The sequence below is a fragment of the Cavia porcellus genome, unplaced genomic scaffold (assembly GCF_034190915.1).
Source record: "Cavia porcellus strain 051 isolate PalLab524CR breed Dunkin Hartley unplaced genomic scaffold, mCavPor4.1 scaffold_3, whole genome shotgun sequence".
In the NCBI taxonomy this organism is placed as follows: domain Eukaryota; kingdom Metazoa; phylum Chordata; class Mammalia; order Rodentia; family Caviidae; genus Cavia; species Cavia porcellus.
In genome coordinates, this window is record NW_026947486.1 from 104,659,713 (window position 1) to 104,679,857 (window position 20,145).

Sequence of the window (20,145 nt, forward strand, 5' to 3'; positions counted from 1 at the left end):
ACTTTGGGGGGATATCCAGACACAAAACATGACACCTAAGTACACCAAAGTGCTTATTTTATAAATTATGATCCAACCTACAGTATTCCTGAACAATGAAAAAAACAAAGATCAGTAACAAATTAGTCAATAACCAAACTCCAAAGTTCTAGGAGAAAGAGGAAGACAACATACTACTTCTCTTCACTGATTGAAAATTAGTATGATTTAATAGGGAAGGAGGTTTAGTGAGATTTATCATTATGTAAAGTAAGTTAAAACTATTAAAAGTATGCCAGGCACAGCAACACACACCTGTAATCCCAGCACTCAGGAGCCTGAGGCAAAAAGCTTGTGAGTTTGAGGCCACCCTGGGCTACATTGTATGTTGAAGGCTATCCTGAACTACACAGCTAGACCTCATCTCAAAAAGAAACAAAACAAACCACTCTTAAAATGTTCCCAGATCTAAGGCATAAGGCGTACATCTCATCTAAAGCTTTAGATCTAAGGCAGAATGACGATGGCACTGAAGAAGGAATCACAGAGTGACCAAGCTAAGCTGGGCTGGGTTTACAGCCTGTGCTGCATTTGACCCAAACATCTTCAGGACACGCAGTTTCCTATCCTTGCAAAAAAGCAGATTGCTCTGCCTATGGTAACTATTTTGCATATACCCTGAACAGCACCAGTTATGATTTATCATTCCACCACACTTCCCTTCGGTTACTGATTACTACTAATGCATTTACTATCAGGCAGAGACAGCTTTGGGGAGCTAGAGAGAAGACATTTATAGTACTGAATGTATATATTTTCCTTCAGCTCTGAGAGGTAGAAAGGACTTTAGATATTTGATCCTGTATGTCCCATCTACAAAGGAAAGGAATAAGTAACAAAGAGGATAAATGACATTGCAAGCAGTAGAGAGAATACTAGGGCATAGATACCTTTTGTACAACTTTGTCACTGAATGGGAATGAGAATCCCTCACTACCAATCTGAAGCTTTGGTCAAATAAATATTTTAAGAAGTGTTCATATTAATATGAATGTCTAGACTGAAGATTATCTGAGGGCAGTGCCTTATATACATAATTCAGTGTTTAACCTAGCTTCTAACAAAGTTAGTGGCATATAATGGATACTCAATGAAATGCACAGTGAAAATTATGTTTTCTTTGAATGAATATAAAGAGTTTATTCGGTGCGTATTTGGGTATACAACAACAAATATTAAACAACTTTTTTTTTAAATTTTTGTGCACAGGACAGAAAACTGCCTGTACATGCTATGTTCACTTTTGGAACACAGATTTTAACAATTATTAATGCACAAAATCTTACATATCATGCAACTCTATGCCAAGATTCCAACTTTCTTCCATGCAACAGATATGAAGATCTAAATGGAAACCTAGCTAAGTCTTAAACACTTTTCCAGTAGCAAGTATAATATATGATGTTTAGGGGTAACCAGTCTTTACATTTCCTTGTACACAATATTCACGTGCCAAGTACAATGACAGGAGGACTCATACATGTACAGATAACACATTTCTTATTTTAACAACACAAAAGACAACATCACAGTTCCACAGTTCCTGTCTTTTTATACAAGAAGCCACAACAATAGTTTAACATGATACACAAATGGAATTAAGAGAAATCTACACTGGCAGATAATCTTTTGTTAAATTATCTTTACTGATGGGGGTTGACAATATAACTCAATTTCTATGCACAAAGTACAGCACAAAAACTCGACCAGAATACTACAGATCTAAAAAAAAAACAAAAAGGAAAAATCACAAGAACACTGTTACCTTGAGCCTGAGATGCCAATTCAGATTCAACCCTGAATTTGGTTGATTTGGATTAAGTGACACAGAGTCAATAGAACCATTGAATTTCAGAAATGATAAAGTTGCACTATATGAAAGGAAAGAGTACATCTGAATCAAGCCTAGATAGAAAACATTAAGCCAAGAAAACAACACAGTTCACATAATTGTGTTTGCCCCTACAAAACATTTAAGCAGTTAATTTAGTTTAGTTTCTTTTTTTCTTGTTTTTAAATAACAATTATGGTCTTTTAAATTTTCTTGGTTAGAGAGCAAATTTTGATCAGCGTGAGTGCTGTGAACTATTTTTGGTTAATCATCCCCAAAATATAGGTGAGATCATGAGAAAATTTGGCAGTCCTTCTCCCAGATTGAGTTCAATGATAATGCTTGGCATTCTTTTGCACAAGCTTGATCGAAATTATGGGGCTTTAGTATGGACAAGAACAGGTTCTGTTGGCAGACTGAAGAATGAACTCTGCCTGATTTGTTTGATACTCCTCACTGACAAATTTGAACTTTTGGCTGAAGGACTGCTAGAAGAATTCAACAGCACCTGGAGGTAAGGTTCTGTTACAGAGCCCTTGTTTTGCCCTCACTGGCTACGTTGATTCATTGTGGCTCATGGATTTGCCCCCGTTCAGCACGCCGGAGACACTTCTGCTCTTGGTCGGGGTCCCACTTCCGGATCGGGAGAACTCCGTGAGATCGTGCAGTGACGGCTCCTTGTACATGGCCACTGAAAAGCACATACAGACAGTATGAAGGCCTCCCAGTGGGTTACAAACTGCTAAAAGAATACATTTCAAGTGCAGTGACCCCAAACAGTAAGAAGGCAAGGCAATGCATATGCTAATTACTTCAAGTTTGTCATTCATCATTATATACACATTATATAATACATTGTGCACGAAAAATGCAAACAAATTTTGTCAATAAAAGATTAACTAAGAAAGAAAAAAATAAGAATATATCACACTGGTCCTCAACTTTTCTGGTTCCTAGGCTTCTCTGCCTCTGGTCAATCATGAAAAGTACTGCTTTCAAGTACTCAGAGTGGCTGAGATCAAATTAATTAAAATCTAGTCTTGGTACAGGCTAATATATGAAGAATTTTAATGGCATTAATCCCTTATAGTTATATATGACAGGATTAATGAAAAATGTATTTAATAAAGCTCTTAGAAATTTAAACATGATCTTCAGCATACTGTGTGAGCTTTAAAGTTAAAATATTTAAAACGGTGATTTCTGTAATACTTTAAAACTCTCCAAGAGTCTCCATGTTACCATATTCCTTAGTAAATAGTAACAATTATTGTTAGACTGTAAATAACAGTACTGGCTTACTCAGGAAGCGCTAATAAGAAGGTAGACACTGTTATGGATTCTCCATTTGTGTTGCCTTATTTAATCTAGGTAAGAATAAGAAGACAATCTTATTCATACTTTATAGATGAACTTCAGGCACACACAAGTGAATAATGTTTTCAAGACTATTCATTTAATAAAAGCTACTATTCAGCTAAGAAAGCTAGGACTCAAACTCAGGTGGTCTGTCTCCAGAAACTGAGGTGTAGAACACAGTGCTCTGCTGATTTTGATAGAGGGGAGACATTCTGCTCTTATTTTAAACTTCTCTACTAACTACAGGCTGGGTAACCTTTGTGAAGGCCTCCTGTACTTTGCTGGATTTTCTTTCCCTTCTCAGCACTTCACATATCTCTATCTTCCATAGTTTATTCCTGTCTTTTGCCTTTCTGATTTTCTTTTCATCTAGTAGTAGTAATTAGTAGTCAAAATTCTTGGGACCCTATTGTCGGGATCTTAGAGTGGGCCCAAGAGACTTTCCAAAACAGAGTCAAGTGTGGACATATTGTAACATCTGTGTTTCCTTCCACACACTATTTCTGCATAATTTGGGGTTTTTAGCTATCTGAGTGTTTCAGCTCCTTCCACCTAAGTGTAGCTGTTATATAGATGAACAATGCAAAAATTCAAATCACGAGAACAAATTCCCTTGTCAATGCTTCATATTTTTACGATTTTTATTACCTGACTATAATCTATTGTTTTGAATATTGGAAATGTTTGTAAATTTTTGTATAAATGGCTTATCTGTGGGATAATTATTCTTTACATTCAAAACTGTGATAAAGGATTCATATAAATAAATTTTTGGTACAATCACCCATAATTTCCATAATATCAAATTTACCTTTCAGTGGCTTGGGCAGAAAATGGGCTGCAGGCTTGTTTTTCTTCACATGGTTGCCTTTCATGATCTCTCCTTCTTTGTTCAGACCCAGATACCACCCTCGGCCTGACTGCTGCTGACGATATATCATTGATGAATATGTCACATAATAATTTTCAAACACTGATTCTTTGAATTTGCACTCAGGTGTGAAATGTTCCTGCAACAGAAGTAAATAAACAAAAGTTCAATGTTGATAACTACGAAGTTCATGTAGAACAACTGGAAATGCCTTTCAGGAGTTTAGGACATACTTTGTTAAAGCTTATATGACTGGTACTCTATTCTAATAGCATAAACTGTTATCACTGTTGTAGTGGTTGATTGTGTCAACTTGAGACATTTAGAAACTTAACTAAAAGGCTAAATCACAAAAGTGTATAAAACGTTTCATATGCTTTAGGAAAAGTCCTAAGTACTAGTGATCAATGATTAACATTCTTTGGAGTATGTAATGGGAAAATAAGAACTAGCACCCAAGTATAATACGCTGGACAAATACCAGAGCCAAGGCCTAAAGAGGCATGCATAAAGCTCTCTTACGGAATTCTGTTCCCTTCAAGAATAAGTAAGAAAAAAACATTGTCTTTGTAATAATTTTTTGTAATAATATCTCAAGATATTATACAGCATGGATGCCAGCTGTCTGAGGTTAAGTTCTGTGTTATAGTGTTGGCTGGACTACTTTAAGGTAAACCAAATTGATTTTTTTAGATCACTGGATCTTGAGAAAGAAAAGAAAGAAAAGAAAAGAAAAGAAAAGAAAAGAAAAGAAAAGAAAAGAAAAGAAAAGAAAAGAAAAAAAGAAAGAAAGAAAGAAAGAAAGAAAAGTCCCCTTACCCTCTCCTTGTCTTACAGTAACATTTACAGACAAATCAATATAAAGCAATGAATTTACAGTAATTCTACAACTAGACATGAGATAACAACCCCTGGGAATCTTAAATCCTCCAATATGATTTTCTGCCATGTACTTAGGCATGTTTACTTCTTAACCCAACATTGACTGTTTCAGGGAAATTTGAATTTTGTGTGTGTGTGTGTGCACACGCATGCATGTGTGTGTGAATGCACGTAGGCAGTAACAATTTTAAGTCAAATGAAATGAGCAGATATCAATCTATAAGTAATCCACAGAGTAGCAGAGAGTTCACTTGGAGTGGCAGAGAATGAGGAAAATGCTCACTGATCTACACATGACAAAAACACTGATGAAGCTCTAAAGATTTGATAATTTGCTTAGATGTTATCAAGAATGACTTGATAATATTATCTGAGTTTTTAAAGCCTATTGCAAGACATGCGTCTTATATAAACAGTGTCTCCATGGTCTCATCTTCCTTCCTTTTCACAGTGGACATCTTGCTAACTAGGGCATACTAGCTAAGCAACATATGAAGTACTCTAAGTCATTTGTGCAAAGATGGATATGTTCCTCTGCATTTCTCTAGAAGTTAAATCAATTTTCTTCTTTTCTTAGAATCTAAAAACTATGTTTTACTCAGCAATAGGACTGATTCCCCCAATTTAGCCTCAAGGGTGCATGGGTTGGAGTTTCTTTGGGGGTTATTTCAGACTAGGTTCACACTTTACAGATTCTCAAAGGATTCCACAAATTCAACCTACTCAAGAAGAAATGTACTTCTAGGGCAACTGTCACATGGTTGGAACTAAAGAGTTCTATTTATGGACTATGAAATCACTTCTTTGTAGGATTTCTTGACATACGAAAAGCCAAGGTATGCTTATAAAGAAATATGACTAAGATTTTCCACAGTTCCTCTAGTGATGAGGACAACTGCACAGAATTTTGCTGAAGTTGTTTGGGAATCAAATCATCATTTGGGAAAAGAATAATTTTTACACAGTAGATTTTACATGCATAAAGTGTCAGAAAGCATTGCAAAATAAATCTGGTGAATAATACATATGACCAAAGCTGGTGATACCATTTAGCCACACACACAAAAATGTATGGCTGATGGAAGAGATGGGATCTGCAGATGGAAGAGATGGGATCATAGTATTTGCTGAGTCAGGTCTCAAAGAGGACTGAATTTATCATCTGGTGTGGTAACAGCACTCATTCATTTCAGACACATGTTCTTTCAGTTCATCATATGCTTAGATGGTGCTAAAAATTAATAGGTTTATAGTAGGCACACTCAGACAGCTTACTAAATATTTTCAGGAGTGGGGCAAGTACCCAGATAGCCTGGACACATAATGTGCTACCACCATCACAGAAAGGGAGGCATAAAAGGAGTACCATGTGACACAAAGGAAGTCAGACTCAATTCTGAGTGGGGGCCTAGGAATGTCTTCCCAGACAGTATGTCATTTCAGCTGTGACTCAGAGAACAGGAGTTCACAACAGACAAAAGGAAAGAGGCACAGATCCAATCTTGTTGCACTCTGCTTCTTTGCCTTCCCTCTTTTAGAAATCGCAGCCCACTTTGAGAGGATTATTGCATTCATTCATTCACATGCTCCATAGCCCACGATCCTTGACTTCACCTTTCATTCTTAGCACCACTGCACTAGTTTGTGCCTTTATTCCCTCTTTGCTGGTCCCCTGCAAGAATCTCCTACTGGTTGTGCTGGTTCATCTTTATTGTCAACTTGACTGGATTAAGAGACTCCTGAATAGGTGGGTGGATTGAGAAGGCTCTAACCTTGTCATTGGGTGAATCCAATGATCATTTCATAGTTGAGTGGGCTATTAGGAGGTGGGACCCATCCTCTATGGCTTCTCCCCTATCTTTCCTTCATGACTACCATGAACTCAATGGTTTTCCTCCACTGTGCTGTTTCTGCCTCAGAGCCAGTGACAGAACATGGATGGAAACCTTTATAATCGTAAGCCAAAAATAAACCTTTCCCCCTTTAAATTGTGAGTGTCGGTATTTTTTCCACAAACAGAAGGCTGACCAATACAGTTATCTTTTCTCCTCTGCTGGCAGATTTACCTCCTGAAAGCAAAGCTCCTTTCCTCAAGAACTTCTGATAAGTTCACCTTGCCTGTATAAAAATGACGAATAACCTGATGTGACATTTAAAATCTTCCACTCGTCAGTCACTACCATGCCTCCCAGTGTCAAGTGCCACCATGCAGCCTTTCTAGCTTCCATTCATTTCCTCTGTTTACAATGTCATTTTACAGGTTTTTCTCTCATCTTTTTAGGTCTATCTCAATTATTCTTATTTCTGGACTCATATATGATTCCTCCTAATCAGAATATGTTAAATCCGAATCTGTGCTCCTATAAATTCCATCCATATCACTAGCATGATCCTGTGATGCGCATGCATGATTAGCTCCAGATGGAATCTCATTTATTTCCAAGTCTCTCTTTTCTCCCCTCGATAATTAAAAGTCATATTGCCTAGCTCATGGCAGAATACTTGATTATTGGATTACTTGATTGTTGTTGATAGAATTCACATTTAAGAGATTCATACTTAAAAATCTGAAATTCTAAAACTCAGCAGTACCAACCAGTAGAAAGTCTGCAGGGAATTTCCTTTATACCATAGAATAAAATCAGCAGAATATAGAAGGAGGCTGTCACTGAACAGACAGATCCTGCACGGGTGATTTAGTATCTGTTATGAATGACATGGCACCTACAATGTTAGAAACTTGGCAATTGGTACAACTATTGGAAAATAGCAAGGAAGGACTCAATGAACTGAACGCTCTGTCATATCCTGGTAAATTCTTAGTCATCTCCACTAAATTTGGACTCAAAATCTCAGTAGAGAGGAGAAAATGAGGCCAAAAAAAGAATGTTGAAGCAACCAAAGGAGTGTTCTGTTCTCTGTGTATGACATTGTCATTTTACCCAGTGTCAGAATGAGTAGGCAGAAGAGATGATTTTTTATCAAATGTGGGAAAAATGTGAACATCCCTCCCAACAAAGGAAGGTCCACGGGTGGGGACAGGGGGTGTAGCTGCCTCTGTGTCTTTGCAGTATTCATATACATAATAGACTTTGGGTTTGTCCCAAGCCTGGGAAGCCCTATTCACAGGACATAAGGTAGACATACATCAAGGAAACCACCTATTTTGATTGATTTGGAGATGCTCACTAGTGCCCTAAAAGAAATTACCATAGTGGTCTTGACACATAGCAGGTACTTAATGAAGTTAGCAGTAACTGAGTTCTGGCTTTACTAAACACTAGGTAAGTATCAGGTTTACAGTGAAAAAATGGTTTTAAAAAGATACAGCATATTTAATGCACAGTTACTAAGAAATTATGTGGTGTCAGTAAAAAAAAAGTGTTTTCTGTGCTGTAAATGTTTATGCACTGATTTCTATTAAAAGCTGTTTATCTCTCTTGTATGCTATATTTTAATAGAGAAATTATATCATGAAATAATCAGTGTCTCATATCTTTCATGTACACAATTGTCTCTATTCTATTCTCATTTAAATTCAAGGTTATTTACTTTCCAGTAAATATTGAAAGTTTAAGGAATTTATAGCAGCTCGTTATACTGATCCTATTTTAGGTAAGGAATGGGGAATCCACATTTAGAGAATATGTGGATCCAAAAGTAAAATCTAACACTTCTTTTTTGACAGCTTATTCACACTATTAAGGGGGTAAATATGTCTTTGAATTTTGAAATATCACTGACAAGAAGAAAGCATTTGAATCCCTAATATGTCAATGGAGTGCATCAATAGGACACATTAGAGAACTATCAGACTCACAGATGTTATCAGTCAGCTGTCCCAGTCTCCATAGGGAGCATTAGAACTCCATACAGACTGTGAGAGGCAAGTCAATTAGATACATGCAAATAACCCCAAGACCCATTGGCATGCCAGAAATATCTTTGCCTACAACAAAAGCCTTGAGACTAGTGTAAACTGCTCTTCGCTTTTACAGTCAGAAGAAGCAACAGTGTCCTGGGTTGCCACAGGCACTGACTGCAAAGTGTGGAAAGACTGTAGTATGTCTGGCCTGTTGGAACTGGACCTTGGTCAAAAGAAGCATAGGCTTTGATGGTGACTAAAATACTGCTGTATCACTTACAACATCTCAGTGCCTCAAATCCATCTCTAGTAACAAAATATACACACCAAGACTGACTGAAATAAATAATTTGGTAAACATCGTCCTTAATAATGGGGTTTCACCCTTTTCTTCCCTGCTCCTGTATCATCAGCTACAGTGGCAGTGTTTCATTTTAGTCCCTGTCTCAGCAGGATGAGAAGCTTTGAGAATTGCCATGTAGCCTGTAAATGTTTCCTTTAACACATTTCTCCCACAGGAAATATCTTTTAAATGGGTTATATGGATTACTTTGGATCTAGAGAGAGAGAGTTTACTGAAGTTGTCCACACCCAAAATGGCAACACTGATCCCCTAGACTATCAAACAAATCTCTGGTAACATCAACTTTTACATATGTGCATGCAATGTGAAGTACGTAAATCCTGGGGTAGATTAATGTTTCTCAATATGTTTGTTTTATGCACATGTAACATTTTAAAAGCAGTCACCATGAAACACTAAACAAAGGCAGTTTACAGATATAGCAGTGAGCATTTAGAGTTTTGATAACAAGGGTACAGATACTCTTTTCAGGACACTCTATAAAAGCATTTGAAATAACCTATCTTTTCCCAGAATGCTCCCACTTCCCTCTTTTCCTCTTCCCATTTCCATTCACATTCTAATGGTCTGTTCAACCCATTAGTTTGTCAATTACTGCTAATACCAAGGGTCAATCTTAATTCTGAGCCATGTTCTGGTAATAATTAGTTTTCCAGATTTAAATTTATCAGGTGTCTTAGGCAGGTCTCACTTGTGTATTTTACTCCCCAGTCCAGTGAAAATCATATGCAGATTAAAATCAGATTTTCAACTCTGTTAAAAAAATAAATGGAATTTTTAAGTATAAATGACACCCATGGGGTAAAAATGTAACTACCTATATTCTCTAGAAAGGCTTCAACTCCATGAGTGATTTCAAAATCCAGGATTAATTATTATATTCAGGGCTTTGATGTTCTCTCCCAGGGTACATTTGATGTGAATGAACTTCATTATTACTGAGTTCAAAGCTTGAGAAGGGAAAGGATGAGGAAGAAGGAATCAATACTCACCCAGTATACTCTTGCTAAGCAAAATGATTAATTCATAATAGTGTATAGTTTGTTCATTCAAATATCCAATGGACTATGAGATACTTGAGGGTAGATTCTAATATCAGGCCTGGCTTACACTGCATGAGCAGTATACACCTGATGAAATAAGTGAATGCAAAATGAAGTACAGCATGAACAGACCTTAGAAGCTCTCTTATACAAATCCAAAACAGGTTGACTGTGACACTACACTTTAAAGGATTGTGATGCTACATTTTAAAGGCTGTTTAACAGGCTGTGACCCTACATTTTAAAAGTTGTTTTAAAGGATAGGCAAGTCAGTGCTTGCTGCAAGAGAGACATGATAGATGTAAAAGGAGGGAAGTGGACTACAGATCAGTTTAAAATACTGAAAAGGAAGATAGAGAGGGAGGGATGAGGGCAGAATGAGGGAAAGAAGGAAGAAAAGCAAAAATAATAACAAAAAATGTTTGAGTTGCAAGAAACAATAATATTTTCTGGTAACCAAAACATTGGCACAAAACCTATATTCTTCTCCAGGACTGGGGAATGAACCCAGGCCTCCGCACTGAGCTACATCTTCAGCCATTTGGTTTAAAGTTTTTATTCTGTGAGGCCATCTTGCTAAATTGCCAAATCTGGGCTTAGACTTGCATCTCTCCTGCCTGCACTTCCCACAGGGCAAGTTTGGAGGTGTGCACCATCTTACATGGCTACAAAGCTTACACTCTTGGTCTTTGGTCTCAAAATATTTAAACATTTCAATTAAATTCTGTTGGCTTGCTTTTGTAAAGGGGTGAAAAAAAAACCTCTCCCAGTTCTGCTGACCTTACTTGTTCTGTATACAAGGATTCCAGGCAATGATATATGTGAAAGAAGCTCTGAAAATTATAAATCTCCAAAAACATGAAATGTGGGATTGCTTCTGAAAATGCATGCCCAGAATACCAGGGCAAACAAATTCTATTTGTTTTCAAGTTGTTTTTAAATTATGGAATCGATTTACAAAGAAAAGGTTTCTCTAAATGGGTTTTATTAATGCATTAGTGTGTATGTTCTGCCAGAAATTAGGGCGGCAGAGGAATTAGGCTTTATATTTAATTTTCTCCTCCAAGCTTGGTTCCCTGAAAACTGTTTTGGCTCCTCTAATTTTTCATTTCTGTCTGCAATAGGCTGCAATGGCTGCAGTGCTTCAAGTCACAGCACTAAAGAAATGGGGTGCTTAAAAATGCACTTTATGAAATTCTATGTTAAAAAATGACTTAAAAGTACACATGGTAATTAGCAAGCATTTGAAAAGAAATGCAAATTATAATGAACACTATGCACATGGGGCTATTTTTCCTCATATGGTTACAATGAAATTTCTTGGTAGCATTTTTATGATCCAAGATATTTCTGAGATATTTTAATTTACCTTATGGTGAGCCCACAAAATATGCCATCATAGTATTGCTTTTTGTCTTTAGTCCTTCACAAATACAGAGTATGGCAATATTAAGGAGCCTGTCAAATAATAGTGTATTGAAAATAGAATTAGGATGATATTTTAATTCCAGAGCACTGGATTGTTGTGTGTTTTCATACATTTCTATGAAGCAGCATCACACATTGGGATAACAGGCAATAAAGTTTTACAAAGCAATTTATTAAAATTTTGAAATAAGCAGGAAAAAAGGAGACTAAACAAAAACAACATACTCCTTATGGAAATACAGAAATTAAAAAGGTTATTTTTGTCATACAGAAATTGTATGATTTAAAAATCTATTTTAGCTCCAAGCCCTGTGAGCAAATACAGTGTGAAATGGAAGTTACTTAAGATTTGTGACAAAGAAGGATGGCCCACATGTTTTCAAGACTATGTGACTAGCCCAAAAGCATGTTATGCCAATCCAACCTTTCCAGAATATAGACCATGTAGGCAATGGCAAAGATATATTTCATTCTACATAAAATATGTTCCAGAAACAAGAACAAACCAAATCTGAAATTAACAGAAGATATGATAAGATTAGAGACAAAAATTAATAAAATAGACACTAAAAGGCATGCACATTCATCAAAGAAATAAAAGATAAACTAAATGGACAAGTATTTAGCTACACAGAAGGATAAAATCAATACAATCAAGAGATGATAAGGGAAATACTATAATTGATACCACAGAAATATAATATATTTTTAGAGATTATTATGAATAACTATATGTCAACAAATTCAATAAGCTATAAGAAATGGACAAATTCCTGGAATACAGACTTTAACAAGAGTGACTCACAAGGAAACAGAAAACCTGAACAGACCAATAATAAATATTGGCATTGAATCAGTAACAGAAAGTCTTCCATCAATGAAAATCCCAGGCCAGATGGCTTCAGTGCAAAGTTCTACCAAATACTGGTACAAGAAATAATACCAACTGTCCTTAAGTCATTCCAAAAAAAATTGAAGGGGGAGGAAGTCTTCCAAACACATTCTATAAGGCCAGCATCACTCTGCTATCCAAACCAGGCAAGGCTATAACCAGAACTGAAACGCAGCAAGGAAGGGAGGGAGGGAGGAAAAAAGGGAGAGAGGGAGCAAAGTCCTTGATGAACACAAATGTGAATAAGCCTCAACAAAATACTAGCAAACTAAACTCAGTATTACATTACAAAGATTACTGAACATGATGAAATGAAATTTATGCCACAGATGCAATGATAGTTCAACATATGCAAATCAATAAATGTGATACACAACATTGAAAGAATGGAGGACAAAAAGCATGTGATAATCTCAATAGAAGCAGAAAAGATACTTGATAAATCTCAGGATCCCTTCAATATAATAAACACTGGACAAATTAAATATAGAAGGAATGTACGTAACACAATAAAGGCCATATATATTAAGCCAACAGTGAACACTGTACTGAGACAAGAGAAAGAAATAAAAATCATCCAAATTGGAAAGAAGTCAAATTCCACCATTTTCAGATGACATAAACTTACACATAGAAAGCCCTACTGATTCCACCAAAAATGATTAAAATTCTAGCAAAGTTGTAGCATACAAAATCAACACCCAGAAATCAGTCACATTACTATTCACTAATAGTGAATTTTAATTTAAAAAGGAATCAAGAAAACCACCTCATTTACAATAGCTCCAAAAAATTACTTAGTATAAACTGAACCAAAGTAATAAAATATATCTGCAATGAAAATTTTAAAACACATTAATGAAATAAATTAATGGGGACACACATACAATGGGAACACATAATATATATGTTACTTTGTTGGAAGAATCAATATAGCTATAATTTCCATATGAGTCAAAATGATCCACAGACTCAATATGATCCCTGTCAATACATTGATGATATTCTTTTCAGAACTAGGAAAAAATTCAAAATTGGTGTAGAATCACAAAACAGCCTTGAGTAGCCAAAGCCATCCTGAGCAAAAATGGACAACACAGGAAATTATATGGCCTGTCTTCAAAATAAACTGCAAAGCTATAATAACCAAAACAGCATGGCATCAGCATAAAAATCAATATATGGACGCATGTAACACAGTAGAAAGTCTAGAAGTAAACCCATGTATGCACAGCTAGTTGACTTTCAACAAAGGTGTTATAAACAGACATTAAAGAATGGACAGCCTTTTCAGTAAATTCAGAAAATAGAAATTTGGCCATCTATATGAAATAGAATGAAACCAGCTGGCCATTTCCCTTGCCTCTTATAAAAGCCAACCCAAAATTGATTATTAGAGATTTAAATGTAACACCTGAAACTATTAAAACTTATCATGACACAAGAAAGCCCAAGGGCTTTTTGGGACAAGACTCCAAAAGCACAGAAAATCAGAACAAATATACATGAATGGAATTCTGTCAAACTAAAAACCTTCAGTGCAAAAATAAAACATTATTACAGTGAAGAGAAAACCTACCAAATGAGAGAATACACTTGAAAACTCTGTATCTAACAAGGGCTGATATTCAGAGTAGCAAAGACAGAAGAAAACACCACAAATAATCTGATGAAAAAAGGGGCAATAGATTGAAACAGCCAATTCATATAAGACCACATACAAATGATCAAGAGGTATAAGAAAAAAAAAAAAGCTCACAGTCACTATCAAGAAAATACACATCAAAACTGCAAAGAAAGATCACCTCACTCCAGTAAAAATGACCATTATCAAAAGACAAAACAAATACTGGTGTGGAGCTGGAGAAATGGGAACCCTTGCACACTGTTCATAGAAGTATAACTTACTTTAGCTGTTATGAGAATCAGTAAAGAAGTTCCTCAAGTGACAAGAAATAGAACTGTTATATGATCCAGCAATGCCACTACTACAGGGAAAGGAAATGAAATCAGTATGTCAGAGACATCTGCATGCCTCTGGTCGCTTGAGGCATCATTCACAATAGAAAAGACATGGATTCTACGTGAGTATCCCTCAGTTAATGAATGGATACAGAGCAGTGCTAAATATAAATAATGAAATATGACTAAGCCACCAAATGTATGAAATCTGCCATTTACAACCACATGGGTAAAATAAAGGCCAGTGTGTTAAGTGAAATGTGTCAGGTCCAGAAGGACAAACATCATATGATCTCTCTCACATGCGGAATATAAAATATTTGATCTCACAGAAGTTTAGTGTAAGAGGGGCGGTTACTAGGGCTGGAGAGTATGGCGGGAGAAAAGTATGAGAAGAGGTTGATCAATGGGGACTAAGCTGCAGTGAGACTGGAACAAGAAACTTGGTGTGCTTTGCACAGTAAAACAGTTATAGATGAAAACATGTACTGTGGATTTTAAAAAACCAGATGATGAAAGGAGTCTTAATGTTTTAACCAAAAAGAAATCATGTTTGATGACATAGAGACATTTAACTTGGTTTAAAAATTACAGTGTACATGTATGGTTCTCCACCTGGTTCTCCATCTCCATATATATATGAGAAATTACTTTTCTCATATATATATATATATATATATATATATATATATATATATATGAAAAATTACTTTCCAGGGAGGCTTGTGAACATCAAGTTATATTTAGAGGTGCTCACACTGTTAAACAGACATCTTCACAAAATTACTTTTATTTTCTAATTGAAAAATACTTCTTATAAGTGGGATTTAATCCTAAACATTTTTTCTTGTCTATAATGTGTCTGAACTATATTTCGGTTTTGCAGGCCAAGGTTGACATATTTGCTTTGAAAGGTTAATCAAATATCAGAAATGGTTTCTCAAAACAAAACTTCCTGTCCTTTACCAGGTTACTAGGGTTGATTTTACCCACCAACTAAATATCATTTCTATGAAGCTTTCACATTTGTGGCAGTATTCCTGTCTGTTATTGTTTCAAAGTGTGAACAAAAACTATCTCCAGGAGAATGAGCTCTAAAATACTTGCAGGCAGCAGGAGACTATGCTTAGGAGGTTGTGTATTTTAAAGAGATGCTGCAAGCTCTGAAAACTTGAAAGTTTAGCAGCTCTGAAGAGTTTTCCTAGAGATCCAACCAACCAACTGTAGGACAAAGGAGAAAGATTGTTTCCTCTTAGACCCACTGCAAGATCTGGTAAGGTATGCAAACCATTAAAAATAACATTATACCAAGGTGGGTCTGTAGGATGTTCAAGTACTTCAGAACATACCAATGTTGAGGGTCATAATTTTGACTTGTGCAGTAGGAGTGGTATTAAAACTGATAGGCTCTGTCTCTGTATAGAAATTTCACTCATGATAACCAGGAGTCTGCTTCTTCAAAGACTTTCAAGTGGGGTCTATCTTTTGTCTTGCACAGATCGCAAAGCAATGCTAATGCACAGAGACCAGCTTAACTCATGCTTTCCACTTCAGAGTGTACAGCCTGGTATTACAGGACATGGTGCAAAGGCCTCATCTACATATGAAGGATGGGAGCAGTATCAAGGAGTGTTATTGGGCTACTGAGTCGCATTAAATCTGCAAATCCGAGGACAGGAAATAGTAGAGAGGAAGCTTTCTGTAAAGAGTTCATTTCTTATTACCTGCTCCTTGCCAGGAGCTAAGTAAGAGCATGTAAATAGACATTACTGGCCGTCAGTCTGAAGGAATGTCAGTTCATTCATTTGAACCTTGATGGAAGAACTCATTCTGAACTAATATTTACTGAGGCTACTGTGTGCCAGGCACTGTGGCAGCCTATGTGCATATAATAATCTGATTTAATCTTGACAGTACAACTCTGTAATGATTCCATTATGGATCTGAATCCCACTGGTTTGAGAGTGAAGTTCCTTATCACACAGGTGAAGAAAAACACAGGAAGAAGACCATAATACAATTGCAAGTGCTGCTTTTCATCCAGATAATAGCTACTACATGATCGCAATGTTAACTGCCTTCTAAGTCAATGATTCCAACACGCATTGAAGCTTCAGTCCTTGCCCTTCTGGTGTGCCCTGCCCCTGTGAACGCCAAAAAGCTCTGTTCAAAACTACCCTGTTCCACTTTACAGCTTTCTAAATTTGGGCAATTGATGTGTGCTCTGATCCTGCATCTGCTACAGAGAGAGCAGTAAGTGCTTTCTAGGGAGGATTGGAGAGGCCATGCACAGAAGGGCTTAGGACATCTCTCAATGCTCAGTGACCACTGGACCTCTTTTCCTGCCCTAACTTTCAGTTTATGTGACATATAAGAAAATGTATCAGCCCTCCACTCAAAACTGCTATAAAAATTAGTGACCGTCACTGAAGAGAAATGGAGTAGAGGAAACACCTCTCCATTTCTGTGAGGGGTTAACATTATACATGGATTGTGTGTGCAAGCTCCGCTTTCCGTAGGAATTCTTTTTCACGGGTTACAATACGTAAGCTTTTGATTTAGACCTTAAAATATCCTAAGACTCTAAAACGAGAACTACAATAATGTGTGTCAGTGAGCTCCCATGACACTAAAGGAATTTCTGAAATAACCCAGTATTAATAGCCCAAATGACATTTACATGTTTGATTTTAATTACTATACCACAAAGTACATCATTGCCGGATTTCTTTTGTTCTAAAAACCACGAATTCAGCAGCTCTACTTTCATAATGTAAGCTACTAATAAAAACAATAATGAAAAAGCTAATAGCACCTTATGTTTAAACAGTTCCTTCTTTTCAAGTTTCCTACAATTGCTTGAATAGTTATGGCATTCAAATGACAGGAAAGGGACAGCTTCATAATGATGATGATAACAAAGGCAATGGTTATAATAGATTTTAGTAGATCTTTCTAAAAAATATTTTCTAAAGTGCTTCTTTTAGCATCAAAGACATGGAAGCACAGATGCAAACACACTAGAACCTATTTAACATTTTCCTCTGGAAAATAAATTCAGAGCAGGAAAGAAGCTCCTTCTAGAGGAAGCTTTAAGGTGGCTGGTGCTGACCTGTGAAAGGTCCTTATTCTAAGGCATTCTGATTTCTATGATTCCAGGAGGCAAGACATTGAGGATCCAGTAGCCTTAAATTGCCCTTGGTTCTGGAGGGAAGGAACGATTTTAACAGAGCAAAAACCAAGCTGGCCAGCCTGTCCCCCAGCTACTTTTTTCTGCACTACACAAAGCTGTAGCTTTCCATTTATCTTACATAAAGCTGTCCATGTAACATTCTCCTAGATCATGCCATTAATAGTTCATTCTTCTATTGTAAAATATTCATAACAGTATTTCAGCACATTTTGGGTACTTTCTTCCCACTGACTTACCCTAGAAAATTTTTAAGGAATGACTACAGAACACTTTGACTGAAACTAGGCTATTGACTCGTTAGGTGCAGATGTGGGGAACAGATAAAAGGAGAAATCAAAATTAATTAATCAGACTTACATGTGTGCATTTGTATACACATGCAAGAGACCAAGCGGAAAACTGAGATAGAAACAGAAAGCAGAGAAAAAAACAGAATGAAAAAGAGAGATAGTAATAATTATGATAATTTATTCTTCCCAATTCTATAATCTTGTGACTATGCGAAATCTCCTCCCCTTCCCACATTTAACAGGAGATGTGGGAAAATAAGTTGTCTGTCTCGTTGGGGGAAGGTGTCTGTTTCTGACGAAACTCAGAGCGCAAGAAAAAAGCTGACAGGCTTCTCTAGCCAGGTTATATTCTTCTGTAAAGTTAGTTTCCAAGAGGAACTGTATAGAGAAGTAAGCAGAAATGCTCCAATACACAATGCACACTTGTCTCTGGAAAAAAAGGAAATCTAGGTCTCTTGAGAAAGTAAGGATTGGTACACAGAAGATCTGTAAAAGTTAATTAAAACAGGACACTTTGAAATATGACTGTCACTAGCATAAAGTAAAACCCATTTTCACAAGGGACATGTAATGCTGAGATGAGCAGATAAGCTGAAGTAAGCAAGAAAACAATTTTCTATTTATGTCAAAACTGCCATCTCTTGTGGTAGAATCTATTAGCATTAACACCTTATGCTACAGTTATACAGAAACCACTGCAGTGAAATCTGAGTTCTATGAATGCAATGTTTTACAGGAGAGTTTAGACCAAGTGCATAGCTACAGTTTATAACTGAGCTCCCACTGCTATAATTTAATTTGATTTGTTTTGTGTTTCCTGAAAAAACTCAACATGTTATGTTAATATTTTATTGATTTTATGTGAGGTGACATTATATTTTGAAATAAGCAAATTACAGCTCTTTATCAAAATAGACAATTTAAATTGTCAAATATTTGTTACCTAAGCATTACCATAGATGAGCACACAACCAGAAAGTAATATAATGTGCACTATGAGAATACATAAAAATGATTAATACTTCATAAGCTTTGTACAACCATTACTATTCAGAATAATTTTCGGCTTTTATTTTCAACAGTGTAGACTGTTGAGGTATTTGCATGAGAATGAAAAATGCATAAATTATCCCTGCAGGGAGTACTTCCAACCTAAGGTAATCATATAGCATAGAAGTGGTCTCAAAGAACTTGAAAAAGTAACAAATAATTCTATAGTCACACTTTAAAATGCTTGTTTTTCTGTATTACCAGTGATCATGATCACTAAAAATTCCTCTTTAAAATTACATTTGCATGATCAATTCTTACTTTGTTCTTTTGCCATCAAGCTCTTACAGCTGGCTCTGAAAATTTGCATGCTATAAAAGCTGAACTAGACAGCTAGTGAGCTGAATCCTCCAGTTATATTCACGCTGCGAACAGAACCGTAACACTCCCTTAATATATCTTATCATTGCACTTTTATACTAAACATGCATCCAAATCAAGTCCTATTTTTACATTCCTCTTGCTTTAAATCTTTTAATGGTTCCCTGCTGCCTACAGGATAAAATCCAAGCTCCTTGGCCTGGTGTTCAATGCCCTCCACAATCTGGCAACCAGTCTCCTACAACTCTAGCACAGGATTCCTCGAGTCGAGCCAGAACAGAGAAATAAGGCCAGGATAAAAAGTAAAAGAGATTTTTTTTTCCTTATGAATGGAAAAAAATATCTGTTACAAAGCAATTAACGTACTTCCAGAGGCTTTAATGTTCACTGTGATTAAGGAGAGATTCACTGAGTCACAAGGAACACGTAACTAATCGCTCCTAAATTTCTTTCTTGTGCTTTGCATTATTATCTTCTTAATCCTGAAAAATGACTTGCACTTCTTGAACAGTCCAGCTGGTCTCATGTCACGGTTCCTCACACTGTGATTTAGCAGACAGTATGCTTGTGCAGGCGCTGCCACCAGGCATGCAATTCTTCGGGGGCCACTTGCTAATAATCGGCCACCTCTTTTTACAGCACACAGAGGAAAAGACTGGAAAGTCAGCATGTCAGAAAGCTCCAGGCTCAGCTTTGGCTGGAATATAAATCCCTTAACAATTGATTATTTCTGAAGACTTTTCACAGCATCAAGG

General features: G+C 36.4%; 1 protein-coding gene across 4 annotated transcripts in view; it reads right to left on the reverse strand.

Moving 5' to 3' along the window:
- Positions 1-1,148: 1,148 nt before the first annotated feature.
- Fgf13 (fibroblast growth factor 13) overlaps positions 1,149-20,145 on the reverse strand; it is a 501,298-nt gene continuing 482,301 nt past the window's right edge. For all 4 annotated transcript variants that reach the window (XM_013146953.3, XM_013146954.3, XM_063246465.1 and 1 more), the window contains 2 exons: positions 4,041-4,239; positions 1,149-2,561 (listed from right to left, as the gene is read on the reverse strand). In XM_013146953.3, the coding sequence (XP_013002407.1) occupies positions 2,425-2,561; positions 4,041-4,239 (336 nt within the window). In that variant the 3' untranslated portion in view covers positions 1,149-2,424. The remainder of the gene's footprint in view (positions 2,562-4,040; positions 4,240-20,145) is intronic.